This window comes from Ambystoma mexicanum, chromosome 8 (assembly GCF_040938575.1).
Source record: "Ambystoma mexicanum isolate Mex_15411 chromosome 8, UKY_AmexF1_1, whole genome shotgun sequence".
NCBI lineage: Eukaryota > Metazoa > Chordata > Amphibia > Caudata > Ambystomatidae > Ambystoma > Ambystoma mexicanum.
Genome location: NC_090929.1, coordinates 1,260,944,043 through 1,260,960,359, shown reverse-complemented (window position 1 = coordinate 1,260,960,359; position 16,317 = coordinate 1,260,944,043). Strand labels below are relative to the sequence as shown.

At 49.1% G+C, this 16,317-nt stretch overlaps 1 protein-coding gene across 2 annotated transcripts in view; it reads left to right on the top strand.

The window, feature by feature from the left end:
• BTAF1 (B-TFIID TATA-box binding protein associated factor 1) overlaps positions 1 to 16,317 on the top strand; it is a 2,675,064-nt gene that overhangs the window by 1,254,649 nt on the left and 1,404,098 nt on the right. For both annotated transcript variants that reach the window (XM_069611378.1, XM_069611379.1), the window contains one exon: positions 1,711 to 2,137. In XM_069611378.1, the coding sequence (XP_069467479.1) occupies positions 1,711 to 2,137 (427 nt within the window). The remainder of the gene's footprint in view (positions 1 to 1,710; positions 2,138 to 16,317) is intronic.

The following is a 16,317-nucleotide window of genomic DNA, read 5'->3' as shown; positions in this document are numbered from 1 at the left end:
CCCGGAACAGCCAGTAAGGGAATAAAGCTGAAAAGCTCAAAGCCCTGTGAGATGGAGCGATGATAGTAGTTGATAACATGCTTAAATGTCCAATATCAAAGAGGAGAGGTTTCTATAGAACAGAGCAAATATGACAGTGATGAGATATGGCAATGTTCAATCAGAGAGGAGAGCAGGAGGAGAAACTCTGAGCGAAGGAAGAGCAAGCCAGGTAAACCATGCGGAAGGCAAGAAGCTCCCAAAGCAAGGTAAGGGAACGTGAAGCCAAAGCGAACCCCTAGAGAGCGCGCAGCAGAGATGAGGGAAAGGTCTGCAAGCAGTGCACAGGAAAGCAGGAAGGGAGGCAAGCAAGAAGGTAAGCAGAGCGCGTGAATCAAAGGGAAAAACTCACAGGGTCTGGCCCAAAGAAAAAACTGGCTGCAACGTGATGAGCACCGGCAGTGGGAATGTGATATGGCGGCGCCCATGCTGAAAGACTAGAGTGAGTCAACGTTCAGCAGGGAACGTGACAGCACCTCAATGGCGACAGAGTTTCCACTTGCTGCAAAGATGTCAAGACGGAAGCGCAGTGATAGTTTGCTAGGGTCTTTTATGCTCGACTCTTCTATATGGGGTCATTGAAAGGCATCATTACCCAGGGTGCGTTTGACACGCTCCAGAACTTCTCTAGAAGGTATACATTTTATAAAAACCTTGAATGTTTCTTTGGAATCTCTTGATGGCTTGGAGTATTTTAGGAAAGTTTTCTACCACAAAATAGATATGTGGGATAGAGAATGTGATTATCCTTAAAGTAAGCATTCGCTGTTAGATTTTGTTATAATGTGCCCTGCGTACAAACAGCTGCAGGAATATTAAAAACAATGCCACAGTAAGGTAATGGCCAGACACTTTATGCGCTTCAGGCAGAATTTACTGACCCCCCCCCCCTCCCACTATGGATAGATTGGGTGCAAGAGAAATCAAAGAATATGCAGGATCTGTAAAAGACTGGGCTGTATCGAGACCTTGCGCCCATACGCAGTGTGTGAGAAACTAGGCCCTCTGAGACTGCATTTTTCAGCCGTTTTGTTTAAGACTTTTGAATAACTACCGGGGATGTTTTCTGGCAGCAACTTTTCAGTGACTCAGAAATTTCTATAATCCTTGCTTTGTCTTTGGAAGTGTTATACTTTTAATTTTGGCGAATGTTTCCTTTGTTTCTTTGTTTGAGAACTTTTAACATTTGTATTATGATTGATTTTATGGAGATGTACTCTAGAATACGAAATGTGTGCTGCTATGAATTTATTTTTTGATTGGATGTAAGATTTTCTGTATCGGTTGCATTTGTTATATTTAGTGGCATTTATTTTTTAGTACGCGGAAGGTTTTCTGAAAACCAAATTGCTTAAATACAAAATTATGTCAGTGGGACGGAAGTAGCATATTCTGTTTTTGTTTGCTATCTGAGGGAGCACAAATCTCATGCCTTTGTGCAGGCATGCATACGTTTTGACAAATTCGGGCAATGAAATGTGTCATGACTCAAAAATGGGCAAAATGTTTTCGTGTGGCAATATATAGAAATAATTGATATTTTGTTGCCAAAATTGTGACTTTTTAGTCCTGAGTTTTAACTGACAGTGGGCAGATGTTTCTCCAGATCTGCCCGTACACGTAACCGTGCTTATTTATCACTCCTTCTATTTCACACTTCTTTTTTTACAGGTCACAAGTGTTTTTAGTGACATCACATCAAATGCTGACTTCAGTCAAACTCTATTCCAACACTTGGATAATAAACGTCAGCAAGTCCAAGTGACAGTGATGGAAACCACCCAGGAATGGCAGGTTTTGCAACTTCGAGTGCATACTTTTGCAGCATGTGCCATTGTGAATATGCAACAGCTTCCAGAGAAACTGAATCCGATCATAAAACCATTGATGGAAACTGTTAAAAAAGAAGAGAATACCCTTGTGCAGAACTATGCAGCATTATGCATTGCAAAGCTCCTTCAACAGTGTATGTCAAGAAATCCTTGTCCAAATCCAAAGATTGTAAAAAACCTATGCAACTCGTTATGCATCGACCCACATCTTACTCCCTCAGCAGCATGTCCAGCACCGTCTCACAGCATCAATGACCATTCAAAAGGTGTGTATTGCTTTGCATTGCCTTGGGTTGCAGCATGCAAGCGTCTTTTTCCGAATGTGTAAGCGAGCAAAATGTTTATAGATGCATTTTGTGTATTGCTTTTGTATCAACTTTGCATCAGAATACTTTATTTTAGACTCGGAGTGCTCGAGGAACAATTGGACTATAATGTATGTATTTCACCCAAATCAGTATTTCACCAGTGTCTCGCTTCAAATCAACACGTTACTTTCATGAGTAAGCGCTCCACTTTTTCTAGTTTCCCCATGTGAATATTTATGTATGTGAAATTAGAGGTGGATTTGGTGAAAGTTGATTTTAATTGCTATTTTGGTAAGTGGTTATGTTGGTTGTTTAGACTTGCTTTGTGACAGGTGGCACTTTTTTTTTCTCATCATACTCTACTACTAATGTGTGGAGGGCTCCCATGACATTGTTGTGGGACCTGAAACTGAGGTTAAAGCCCATTGCTCTGACTTGAATGGAAATCCTGACTGGTGTCTGATTTTTTTTTTTTATAGAAATACCTGTGATTTATATTTTTTATAAACACCTTATGTAATTTGCTAGGTGTCTTCAGTTTTATTTGAGCGTATTGTCGGCATCTTCAGTAACACAAAAAGCCTTGTATGGGGGTGCAGGTTATTGGAGGATTTCACTGGTATAATTTGAGAGAGATTGCCCACAGAACTGGGTGTTCTCCAGCACAGGGTCTGGCATGGATTCACATGCTCATGAATATTACCAATCAGGCTGGGAATCCTTGGTAAAAAATGAAAGCAGTTTCGCTTTATCCTGAAAACTGATGCTCTTCTATTACATATCACTGTCCTTTGGGTCATGCTGCCCCCATCCAATGTAGTCTCCCTAAGCTTCACCCCTGGTGGCTATCTTCGGATTTTTACTGCAGATTTCAGTATTCAGAGTCCTTGTGAAATTTGGGGATTTTTTAGTTTTTTTTTACTTCTTTTCTTTCTCATATATTTTATCTGTTTTGCTCCTATCCTTTTCATCGTCGACTGTCGTGGTGGACTACCAGCTGCGGTTGCCCGTTGTCGGCAAAGATCTACTCTCTTTTGCATCTCCTCTACAAATCTAGGAAGGCCCAGGCTTGGGCCTACTTCACACCTCAACGATGTCTGGGGCACGCAAGATGAATCTCTACAGGGCCTGCGAAAAATGTGGCCTTAAGAACACCTACACTGAAGATGCCTGTATTGTCTGCATCCAGACCATGATGGGGACGGATGTGTTAAGTGTAAACATGCACGACCTGTTCTTCAGTCTTCTGCCTGAAGAGAGAGCTGGACTGCCCAACCAGCGCTCGAGACCCTGAAGTTGCAGGGAGCTTGAGAGCCGTCCGGGATGTCAACAGGGAAAAACCCTGCTGTTGAGGAAGGTTGTTCGCCGATGTGGTGAAGAGTAGCTGCAGCGCGGGAGATCCAGATACAGATGGGACTCTGAAAGGCAGGAATCGGGAAGGGAGAACACCAGGTAAGGGAACGAATCCAGGAGAAGGACAAAATAAAATGGGGGAAAAGGAAACGAAGGAATAGTAGAACCCGCGTTTCTAAGACACATCGAATCAGCAGCAAGGACTGTCGACCTCGAGACGAGGTAAACAAAAAAGGGAAAAACCTGCCAAAGGCAGCAGGGGGACTCTGCAATGGCTTTGGAGACAAAGCGTTCCAAAATACGTAGATCAAGACTTTTTTGAAGCGCAGGATTTACAGGGAACAAGAGAAAGAAATAACAATAATGAATTGGAACCAATGCTTACTAGGAAGTAGCGACCCATTCGCTTAACATCATGCTGCTCCATTTAAGCTGTCACTGCCTTCCAGAGTCCCTTTCCTGGTTTCCACTGCAGACTAGACCGCCATTGTCCTTTTAGATCCATGGAGCTACAGATCACCATCTTGGAGATGAAAGCACAGTATTGACACAATATCCTTTACATCTCTGCCACAAGGACCAGGTAGGAAGCGGGCCTCTCCTGACAGGATGCAAGATCTGCCGTGGATTGCAAACTAAGACGAAGCAGGACCGCTGTTGCAGGTTGGTGACGTGGCTCAAGGAGAGGAAGGCCTCTGACTCTGCTTCCAGATGCAGTCATGCCTCGTCTAGGACTGGCCGGTCCGACGAGCGTGCTCCCTATGAGAAAGAGAGGTTGCTACCCTTTGAGGATGCGCCTTCACAGGGGATCCAAAAAGCAGCTAAACACCACACTGCTGATCCCACAAAGGATGCCGTGGCTGCAGCACCTAGTTACTGAAGGGCCTGTTCTCCATTTCCGTCCACGGTGAGCCTACCGGGTCGGGGGGTGCCTTTCCGCTAGGAAACCCCTGACCCCTTAAAAGCACAGATCCTCTTCCAAGGACAACTCGACAGAGGTCTGTGGGGAGGTTCATCAAAAGCCCTATTAACAACACCATCGTCCACTACCACGACTTGGTTGATGACTACTTTGTCTTCCAAGATGCCCACCTCGTCGACTGCTACCCTGTCGACTACGGCATCTGTGGTCACCTCGTCAATGGTCCCGATGACCACCAGCATTACTTTGATGAGAGACCCGGCGACGACCGTGGCTTCTTCGGTCATCGCAACGGCAAGAGTGTCTCTGCCTCCGCGGCCTGCTGTGGTGTTCTGACCACGAATGCAGCAGATGCACCCCTCAGGGTGCAGTTCCCATTGTCTCTTCATTTCCGAAGGATTTGGATAGGTTGAGGGGGCTGGTGCCTCCAACCGACTTTCTTCCCTGGCCGGTGAAGATGTCCCCCGATTCTGATGGTGTCTCAGAGGAAATCCCTGCACATTAATACTATCTCTGACTAGCAATTGCCCGAGGACTACTACTCAAATCGCAAAGTAGGCCTCAGTCCCGTTTCCCAGGAGGGATCTCCACGCGGGGAGCCGGATGAACCATATGCCCCTCCGAGGCCTTTCAGCCCATAGCCGTGTCTCGCTGCACAGTTTCCAGCCCAACCGGCGCGCAGGGACATGTCACTGGCCGGCCAACCGACACCCAGGGACATGTCACTGGACATTCTCACCACCCTCCACACCTTGGTGTTGGAAATACAGCAAAGACTTCCTGCTGCTCTTGTGCCTAGCCAGGCTCACAGCCCTCCTAGGCCACCTGCCAGAAGCTCTTGGACCGAAGCATCAACCTCGCCCTGACGGGTCGAAGGGGCAACCTAGTCCTTCAGGGACAAAGTATCAGCCGATGACGCCAACTGCGCCCCAGAGGCATTTGACCCCTGTGTTGGAGTAACCCCCTTGTACCGACACGGTCTAGTCATACTGACAAATATGACTGTCCCGGCTGATGAGGATCAGCTGGATGCCGATGAGCCCTCCAGGGCTTCGCCACCGGGCAAGGTTGGCTCTTTCCACTCCATGATCTCGAGGGTGTCCGCACTCTTCGGCATCGTGCAGGAGGACAAAGAGGGGTTTTCTCTTTCAACGCTGTGAGTCATCAAGGAAGACAGTTATGTCAATCCCTCTGTTGGATGACATCTGGGAGGAAGGTTTGGCCCCGATGAAGATGTCGTACCGTACCCTCCTAGAGAGACAGACTGGCAGGATCCTGGATTCGGTGCCCAGGTGTTTGCAGCTTTCTCCAGACTCATTGTGTCTGCCGCAGACAGGAAGCGTTCGTTGAATCCTTCATCGTCCTCAATGTTACCTCAGTACCAAGAGGGTAAGAAGCTTGATGTGTTGGGCAATCAAATCATTTACACCGCAGCTTCCTCCGTCAAGGCTCCCCATGCCATACCCATCCTGTCTCGCTACGGCAGGAAGCTTTGGTATAAGGTCAGCACAATTTTAGACTTCCTGTCGAACTACAAGAAGGTCAAAGCCCTGGCCCTGTTCCAGGAGGGCGTGGTGGCCTCAGATCATGCCATCCCGATGGCGCTGGACATAGCGGAATATGGGTTCTGTCAGATGAGCAATGGTGTGCCCTCCGAGGCTAGGGTGGGCTGGAGTCCACGAACTTCAGGGCAGATGCCCAGTCCGAGGCAGTGGACATGCTCTTTGATGGGGACAATTTGTTTGGCAAGGCTGCGGACGAGATGCTCAAAGCAATTAAAACGGATACAGACAGCGTGCTCGCTTGGTAAATTGCAGCAGAGTAGGTTGTCGTCCTTTCGGTCCTCACGAGGGAAGTCCAGCAGGTCCTATAATGGGTATACTGCCCCTTATCGTCAGTCCTCCTGCACCACCTCCATGGAAGCCTGCATAGGCCAGCGTTGTCGGAGACAACCAAGCAGGCCTGAACTGGCTGTAAACCCGGGCCTCCACTTTCACACCCCAGTGGGAGACTGGCTAGCAAACTTTGTCGAACAGTTGAAGACCATTGCCATGGACAAATGGGTGCTGGACGTTCTTCATCAAGGGCACACCATGGAATTCCAACACAGGTGCCCTCACATGCCACCTGTGGCACGTCAAGAACTGCACATGTCTCCACTGCTGCAGGAAGTTCAGACCATGTTAAGAAAAGGGGCGATGGCGCCGGTCCCTCAGTGTCTCCCGGGCTCCTGAGTGTGCTCAAGATACTTTCTGGTACAGAAAGTCAGGCGGGTGGCTACCGAGAAGACCCCTCAACAAGCACTTGAAGTTCAGGATGGTTATGTTGCAGCACGTGCTCGACCTGCTGAGGAAGGGAATCTCCTGGCAACTTCGGACCTGGAAGATGCCTACAATTACGTCCCCATTCACCCAAACCATCGAAGTTCCTGCAGTGTTTGGTCCAGAGGCGGCACTATCCGTTCAGGGCTTTTCCCTTCGGCCTGAAATCGGCGTAGAGGGTCTTCACAAAGTGCTTGGCCCCGATGGCAGCTGTGGGAAACCTGAGGGTTTCAAGTAGATCCCGGGCATCCATTTCTCAGATGGACAGGGTAGGGCTATCACTCTTGGATCTCAACCCTGGGGGCGGACCAGCGACAGAAGATTACCTGGGCTGGGGATATACAGACAGGGCGTCAGAATGCGGACATGGTATAGCCCCTTACTTACGTCCCATCCCCTTTCTTCCATACTGCATGGGCGTCCCTTCCAAGGGACTGAAGACGGAACCTTTTTCACCAGAAAAACCTTCTTCCCCTTTAAATTTGGAGGCGAGTTGGGGTGTGGCCCAGGGAGCATGCGCTGGCCTGACTCCTCCCTCCGGCGCCACACCTCAGTCCCCTTTTCTGCGTCGACGGGATTTGGGACAAATTCACCAGCGCTCCTGGGTTTGGCATCGGCCATGTAATTCCATGTGCGGATACTTATCTTTTTTTTTTTGTCATTCAATTCACGCTCCTCCCCGGCGCATGTCGACGTCTACAGCGTTCAGCAGGTGTCCATCCTGCAACTGGCTCTTCCCAAATTCAGACCCCCACGCCCTCTGCCTACGTTGCCTTGGCCCAGACCACGGTTGGCAATCCTGTTCGGCGTGTGACTCTGTCTTCGAAGGCGCTGACGAACTGACTAGCCAGGTGGAACGAGCTCTTCCAGAAGTCGCTTCCAGAGTATCTCAAGAACTTCGTGAAACATGGTCATAGGTCCAAGGTAGGGCCGATATTTTACAGTGCACCCCACAAGGGAGACTCCTTCCCAGGGACTCTGCCGCGAGGGACTGGGCAGGTCCTTCCACCGGCATGTGCACTGAGGCTGCTTCAGCTAACTGCCTTCGGGTCGAGGGGATCCTCTGATCCTGCCGGAAGCAGTGTCGAGAGACCAGAAGGTTATTGTGCCGGGTCTACAGCCGAGGGGCTATGCCCTTTTACCAGCGCAATGGCAGAGGGGCTATGCCCTGACAACGGCAAGCCGGCCTAGGGGCCACGCCCTAATACCAGCAATACGTCCGAGGGGGCGCCTATACGCAGCTCTACCCGAGGAGCAGGGCAGATCTTGTGATCCACACGCGAGAGTCTTTGCTGAGGCCAGATCCAACGGGCTGGGCAACACGTTGCAGGCAGCTCGACAAAATGGCTGCCGCGCCAGACAGGAACACCGGTCCACTATTCCACGAATTTGGCGAAGAACGAGTGTTAAAGTGGGACTGGTCGCAACCAGGTACGTGGCTTGCAGTCTACCCTTCATATGCGCAGGGCAATTTTCCCATGCATCCATACGGGCTGGGTACGCAGCGGCTCCAGCAGTCCCCCGCTACCTCCTGCCACCTCTCCGGCCAGCGAGGAGAGGCTCTTTGATAAATTCCTCGGCCTCATGAGGTCTCCTCAGATGGGGTTTATCATAAAGGACGCAGTCAGTCCTCCCCGCAACGCTAGCGGCAACACAGACTCCTCCATCGGGCTCCCTGACCCTGGTGCAGCCGCCTCCTCCGGCTCCAAAGCTAACTCTGCAACCTCTGCCGCCTCCTCAGCCTCCGGCTGTGGTCTCGGTACCTCAGTCTCCGGCGCCATCTACCCCTCCTCCAAAAGATTCTCCGGGTCTGCAGGAAAGGGACGAGGAGGAAGATCCGGACACGCCATCCTCAGCTAGGGCCTTCCACAAAGGTCTTGCTGGCCTGGCGGAGTACCTAGGCCTTCCTCAGCCCGAGGTCGAACAGCCGGCAGAGGGGATTCTGGCTGAAGTCCTCACAAGACACCCCGCCAACACAGGGATTCCACTGCAAACTGATGTCTCCCTGGCCAAGAAGGGTTGGCTCAAGCCCCACTCGGTCCAGCCAGTCAACCGACGCCTGGACGCCAAGTACAGGCAGATGAAGGGGGACACATTCTTGCCCTCGACCCATCCTCAGCCACATTCCTCGGTGATCACTGCGGCATCACTATACTCCAAGCCTCAGTTGTCCTCCGCCGCCTCCTCTGCGGCGCTGCTAGGCAAGGAGAAGATCTTGGAGGTGTACGGCAAGAAGATCTACTCCAGCGCCTCGCTGCACCTGTGTCAGGCCAATGCAGACGCCATGCTGGCTGCCGCCAACCGACGGTTATGTCGGGAAATTGCAGACTTCCTCCCGGAACTCCCCTCCGAATGCCAATCACACTTCAAGGCGGGCCTAGCGGAGGCCAAGCTTGTGACACATGACCTCATGCAATCCACAGTGGCTCATATCGATACCTCGGGCCGTGCCATCTGCATTGCCAATGACATGAGGCGCACAGCCTGGCTCCGGGCTCAACCTCTCAGAGGTGCCCCTATACACCTTCCGACAGGCCTAGCAAATCTTCTCGTGCAGCAGGGGGGGCAGAATAATCCACCCTTCGCCAGGGAAATTGGCCCTCACAGCATGGTACCTGAGCAGGTAATGCTTCGGCACCTTAGCCTGTCACAGGCCAATTTGGAGATCATACAGGGTGCTGGGAGCAAAGCCACCAGGGCCCAGTACAAAGGCAAATGGACCAGATTCTGCCACTTGACCCCTTGGCTTGCACCTTGGTCGACCTGCTCTCCTTTTCGCCGCACCTCGCTCATTCAGGGGTGCAGGTGGATACCTGCCGCACATACCTTGCAGCCATTGGGGCTTACAGGAACTCGGAGGAGGGCATTTTTTCCTCCTCCAACCCTATCGTCAAACATCTGACGGGTCTCGCTAGGCTCTACCCGCCTGTCAAGAGACTGCACCCGGTGTGGGACCTCAACATAGTCTTGAGCGCACTGGTACACAAAGCATTCGAGCCAATGGCGTCCGTGGACATCAAGATGGTTACCATCGAGATGGCCTTACTAGTTGGCTCGTAGAGTCAGCGAGATCCAGGCGCTGGTCACCTCTGAACCATATACCACCTTCCACAAGGACAAGGTAGTCATGCGGGCCCACTCAGCTTTTCTGCCCAAGGTTCCGTCTGCTTTCCACCTTAACGAGGAAATACGTTCTTTCCTGTTCCTAAGGACGAAGCACAAAGGGTGCTGCACTGCCTGGATGTCAGGCGTGCTCTGAAATTGTACTTGGACAGGACCAAGGGCTTCCGCAAGTCGGACGCCCTGTTTGTCACTTTTGGAGGTTGAAGACCAGGCTGTGAGGCTTCTAAGGCCTCTATATCCCACTGGATAGTGTCTGCCATCAAATAAGCGTATGAGGGCCAGCACAAGCCACTTCCGCCCAACATGCATGCCCACGCAGTCAGGGCCACGGCAACAGCCATCGCATTCCAATGCCATGTCCCTTGTTAAGTCATAAGCAGGTAAGATCTGATGCAGCTTTTGGACAGGCGGTTCTCAGGAACCTATTTGCTTAAGGAGGGTCTCCTCTCCACCCTGGGGCTACAATCCGTTTTAATGGCCCATACAGTATGGAAGAGAGGGGACAGGACGGAAGAGTAATTATAAGTTACTCACCGTAGTGACTAACGTACTTAGTCCAATGTCCCCATTCCTCATACGTCCCACCAACCCCCCCCCCTAATACTGGTGTCATTAGGCAATCGTAAATCTATTGTCGACGCGTCAATGGGGACTGAGGTGTGGCGTCGGAGAGTGGAGTCAGGGAAGGGCATGCTCCTTGGGCCGCACCCCTGCGCGCCTGTAAATTTAAAGGGGAAGGTTTTCTGGTGAAAAAGGTTCTGTCTCGCATCCCTTGGAAGGGACGCCCATACAGAATGGAGGAAAGGGAACTATGGACTAAGAGAACATTAGTCACTACGGTGAGTAATTTATAGTTTCCTTGACCTAATATCCATCCTTCCCACCCTTTTGTTCATGGGATATTGTCACCCGAGTCCCATCCTACCCCTAGTCCTTCCCTCACGCAAAGGGAAGATAAAGTATCCTGGATGGCTAGGGAGAACAAACCCTTTTACAACTTTTGACCTCAACAGTACCTTTCCTTCTTCAAAACCCATTATTCATGGTCCAAGTAAGTGGAGGAAAAGACTTAAGTACATGCGATCGGGTGAGAAGAAAGATCAAGCGCAACAGAGGCAGGACTGTGATATTAATATCCATTCATCTGTTACCCATCTAGACCACAGGGAATACTGTCGAGGCCCATGCTTGTATAAAAAAAACATCAGAGATGGAATACTCTGCCACAAGGGGAAGCTAACTCGTTAAATAAAAAAAAGGCTATATGATGTTCCCATCTCCGATGTCACCCTCATAATGGTATTCTAGCAAATGGACTGAACCATCAATATAACGTACAATCCCATTCTACCTCAAAACCCTTTGCCTCCGTTTTCAGGGGGTATTTCCATTTCCAACAAATACTGGGACGAGGAAGAGGCAACCGGGAGCAGTGAAGATTTCCCATAGGAATAACATGGGTGTTGGGGAGAATTCTCATTTATGGCCAATTTCCCTCACCTATTGAGTCCCTCAGCAGCTTTGCTGGATATCTGGGGTTTATTTCTTTCACCAGGTGAGTGTGTGAGCCCCTTTTCCCACTCTTATGTGTGTTGCCATGTGTATTTCAACTGTTTGTGATCTTGGGCTCTGGAGTTGCACCACTTCATGAGCCCCGCTTTGTGTGTTACAAAGCACCTTCAGTGCAGTGACACAGGGTTGTCTTTGATACTTCCCCCTGACTCCATTTTTCTGGGGCTGATTACCGTCCCCCAGCAACAGGTAAAGTTGCCATTAACTTTATATAGTCATTTAAACTATAGACCCAGTACAACCCATCTTACATGGAGTACTGGAAAGGGTTAATTCATATCCCTTTTTGTGTGTGCCTCTCTGAGCTTTATTTCACTCTTAACACTAAGACTTGGCTGGTGGCAGTGGTATCTACTCTATCTTTTGTACCGCGATTAACTTATATAAACGTGGTACTGTTTTAGGCTATTGTAGTAGCCTCGAACTTAAACCCACTTGACCAAATACTTATTACTTTGGCTCTGATTGGGTTTTATCGCCATTTCGGTTTGGTAAAGTCCTTCTTGTGTTTTACTTTGCGCGGCAAACCAGATTTGCCGCCTTTGTTCGCCGACCTTTGGCGGGCTTCTGTCCAGAAGCCCTCCTTTGCCGTCTGGGTGTCTAGGTGGGCTGAATGTGAGGGAGGGGTGTAGTCACCACCTGCACATGCTCTCCTTGGAGACCCAAGTCGCACTTTTTCTTGATTGGCTGAGGTGGTGTTCCGGGCCGGACAACCCCCCTGCTGAGTGATTTACAGCCAGGCTGTGTGGATGGGGGTTTTGGCATAAAAGGCAGAACTCTTGGGCTGGAAGTCAGTCGCCACTGGAACTGCAAAGAACCGAAGAAGTGAGTCTGCAGGAACAACTGCCGTGGCACCAGCTTTTCTCCAACGGAATAAGGTACTGTGCACATTTGGTCGGTCTCTGTCTGACCAGCTGGACCATTTGACAATCTTTACGAACTCTTGGCATCTCGAATCTCGAACTGTTCAACGTGTGATCCTCGGCAACTAAGCATCTGCTCCGTTGATACTGGTGCAGGCCTATTGACTTTAATGTGTAGCTTTGAAAAAGTCCTCGAGTCCCCTTGCCTTGAAAAAGTATTGCCTATGTTTTTATTCACTTTTCCCTTGTTTGTAATTCTTAAGTACAAAGTGTGTTTTAACTTCGTGAGCATTTCTATCCGCGGGTACGCGTTAGTATCGCAACACCGGTCTGTCAAATCCTAACTTGAATTTACTGGAACAAGTGGAATTTGCGGTCTGAAACACTTGTGTACGAGCGTGATATAAATAAAATATCATATCAATTGGTTGTGTATAGTGTATTTTACGTGTGGTTTCAAATTTATAGAAGGGAAGTGTTTTATGAACAGATGGTTTAAAATAAATGTACTTCTATTTTATACCTGAAACCTTGAGTCAGTGTTTGCTTGAGTCACAGTAATTTTGGTCCTTTGTGTAATCTCTTGTACTGCTCATTTACTCTTGAGATAAGTCTGGCTGCTCCGCTACTGCTACCATTTTAACATAGTAGTACAGGCTTGTACCAAAGGTGAACTTGTATTACCACTTGTCTTAATTGTGTGTAGTGGTCCCTAAGGGCACTGCACATGATTCTGCCTAACACAGGGTCATCCAACCCGCGCCACAGAAGTTAGCCCGTGCAGCGTGGTTCCTGAGCAGGTCACGCTGAAGCACCTCAGCCTTTCACAGGCTAACCTATAAATCATTCAGGGTGCTTGGAGCAAGGCTACCAGGAGCCAGTACAAGAGTAAATGGACTAGGTTCTGTCACTGGGTTGACTGTAAGGTGTTCGACCCCCTTACGTGCACGTTGGATGATGTGCTCTCCTTCTGTGCTCACCTTGCTCACTCAGGCGTGCATGTGGACACATGCAGCACGTATTTGGCAGCCATATGGGCCTACATGAATTCAGAGGAGGAGGTATTCTCTTCCGACCCGATGGGAGACATTTGACTGGCCACGGCAGACTCTACCCGCCCATCAAAAAGCCACACCCTGTGTGGGAGCTCAATGTTGTTTGGCTCCTTGGCGCACAAGCCTTTAGAGCCAATGGCATCTGCTGACGTCTGGCTGGTCACCATTAAAACAGCTGTTAGTGGGCCTCACCTCTGCTCGCAGAATCAGCGAGATCTAGGCTGTGGTGGCCTCAGAACCCTACACTACTTTTCATAAGGATATGATGGTAATGAGGACACACCCTGCGTTCCTACCTAAGGTACCCTCTGCGTTCCATCTAAATGAGATGGTTTTACCTACGTTCTTTGCCGACCCAAAGGACGAGGCTGAGGGTTTTGCACTGTCTGGATGTCAGACGTGCTCTGAAATTCTATCTGGACAGGATCAAGGGCTTCCGCAAGTCGGACGCACTGTCACCTTCGGGGCGGTCAAGGCCTGTGTATCGGGCAATTATAGCACAGTGGATGGTTTCGGCCATTTAGGAGGCCTATGAGGGGCCGCACAAGCCACTTCCAGCTAACATGCACGCCCATGCGGTCAAAGCCAAGGCCACGGCCATTGATTCCAATGGCAGGTCATCAGCAGAGCAGCCACCTGGGTCACCCCTTCGGCTTTCTGTAAGCATTACTGTTTGGACGCCGGCTCGAAGTTGGACGCGGGTTTTGGACAGGCGGTTCTAAAAATCTCTTTTCTTAAGAAGGGTCTCCTCTCCACCCTAGTGCTACGTTCAGTTGTAATTGCTCATGCAGTATGGAGGAAAGGGGAGGGGATGTAAGAGTAATTGTTTCTCACTGTAGTGACTAACATACTCTTAGTCCATAGTCCCCTTTCCTCCATACGTCCCACTATCCTCTCCTCCCCCCAATAATGCTGGTGTCATTAGGCAATGTTAAAATATTGACACGTCAATGGGGACGGAGATGTGGCGCCAGTGAGCAGAGTCAGGGGTGCACATGTTCCCAGGGCTGCACCCCCGTGTGCCTCTAAATTTAAAGGGGAAGGTGTTTTTTTCTGGTGAAAAAGGTTGTCTCCCGTCCCTAGCGAGGGACGCCCATGCAGTATGGAGGAAAGGGGACTATGGACTAAGAGTATGTTAGTCACTACAGTGAGAAACTATTAATTACTGAACTATCAAGTGTGTGAGATGAAGAGAAAGTAGAAGTAGTCCTGTGGCGGTCTATGAATAAAACAGCGCGCACTCAAAGGTTTTCAACAGGAAAAGGTCAGAATGAGACCGGAAGTGTGATAAGTTAGGGGAAGGGAATTCCTAACAAATGTGAATTGAGCCTAGGGAAGGGAACCCCTGCAAGTGCCGTTGATTGCGAGGTCCGAGTCCGGCTGAGAAAGACATATGTGAGCTATTGAAGTTTTGTAAGGGCCAAAAAAAATGTCAAAACTAAGACCCAAAGTTGATATTTAACTGAGATAAAAAGGAAAGTATCGAAAATTGGGGGTGGGTGGGCACAATACCCTTTCTGAAATAACCAATCTGTTTTTCAAAAATTATGGAATAATGTGGGCATTCCTGAAACCAGGTTTTAGCAAAGCAAATTATAAGGACAGAGATGGTATGATTTTAATTTGACCATAGTGCAAGACCTTGAGAGTGAAAAGTGATAAAAGGACAAGACAGAAGAATGTTTGCACACAGATGCATTGCTTCTGGTGTGAAGCTGCACATTTAACCCGGTAACTCATTTTCTGTTGGAAAATGATGAGGCACTACTTCCTCACTTAAAGCATAGGGCTTTTCCATGGTGCATTTGAGCTTTGATATGGCAAGCATAACATGTTTTTACAGGTTATGCGCAGTCCTTTGGAATGTTTCACAATGGGCCTACACGTGCCATTGTGGGGTGCTGCATCAACAGGACTGTATTGGAAACCATTACGTCCCTCCCATTTATACCTATGAGAGACGGACTCCCAAATAAGCAAATAGGTATTCCTATGTACTCTGGGGTATTGGTATCACTCTTGGTTGTCTGGCCACCTGTCCGGGGCAGTTCTGTGCTCCTGAAGGCCGAGGATGTAAAATAAGCTGTGCAGTTGCAAGCACGGTTCGTCTTTCCTAAGGATCTGTCTCTTAAGAAGTAAGCTATTGGCTCTGGAAGGGGTTACCCACTTTTGATGGCCACAGTCCAGTTCAGGAGGTACAGCTTTTGCATTATTCTGAGGCTTTCCATGCCTTCGTTACTGTGCTTCCAGGGCTCCTCAGACTGTTTTCTCCTCCACACCTTTGGATGTTATCCCTATAGTCCCCAGGCTCCCCTGCATCTTCCTTAGTATCCTTAAAACCATGCCCACCCAACATGACTGTTAAACCTTTTCCACAAATGCATCACTGTCATGCCAGTATCCCACAGGACCATTTCCTCCACTGGTCTATGGTATTGTTTATTTATAAAGTGCTTAGACATAAAATGAGTGCTTCAAATCTTCTCTGTAGCGGATGTGCTACTTCCTGGCCTCCCCTCCACTCCCCTTGTCCTAGTTCTTGCACATGGTAGCATTCGACCCTTATCCCCATCCCAAAGGTTCAAAGAAGGGCACAGCTTGCATGTTACCAGACTACTCGTTGTGGACAATGATCTGCTCATTGTTTGCATCAGCTAGAACCTTTTGTCTGAGATTGTATGCAATCTGCTCAAACATTAGGCCAGTTTTGAATATTACCTACGTTGGTTTAAAAATGTTAACTTCAATTGTTTGGAAAAAGCCTCCCTTAATGATAAAATCAAAGTGATCTCCTTTGGCCACTCAAGATTACTTCTTGATCACACAAAGCACTGCAAGAAAATGAAACATTCATTATTTAGGTTGGAAAGACTAACCTTGGTGCTCCCTGTACCCCGTTAGCAGCACCCCCTCACTCTCAATCTGCTAC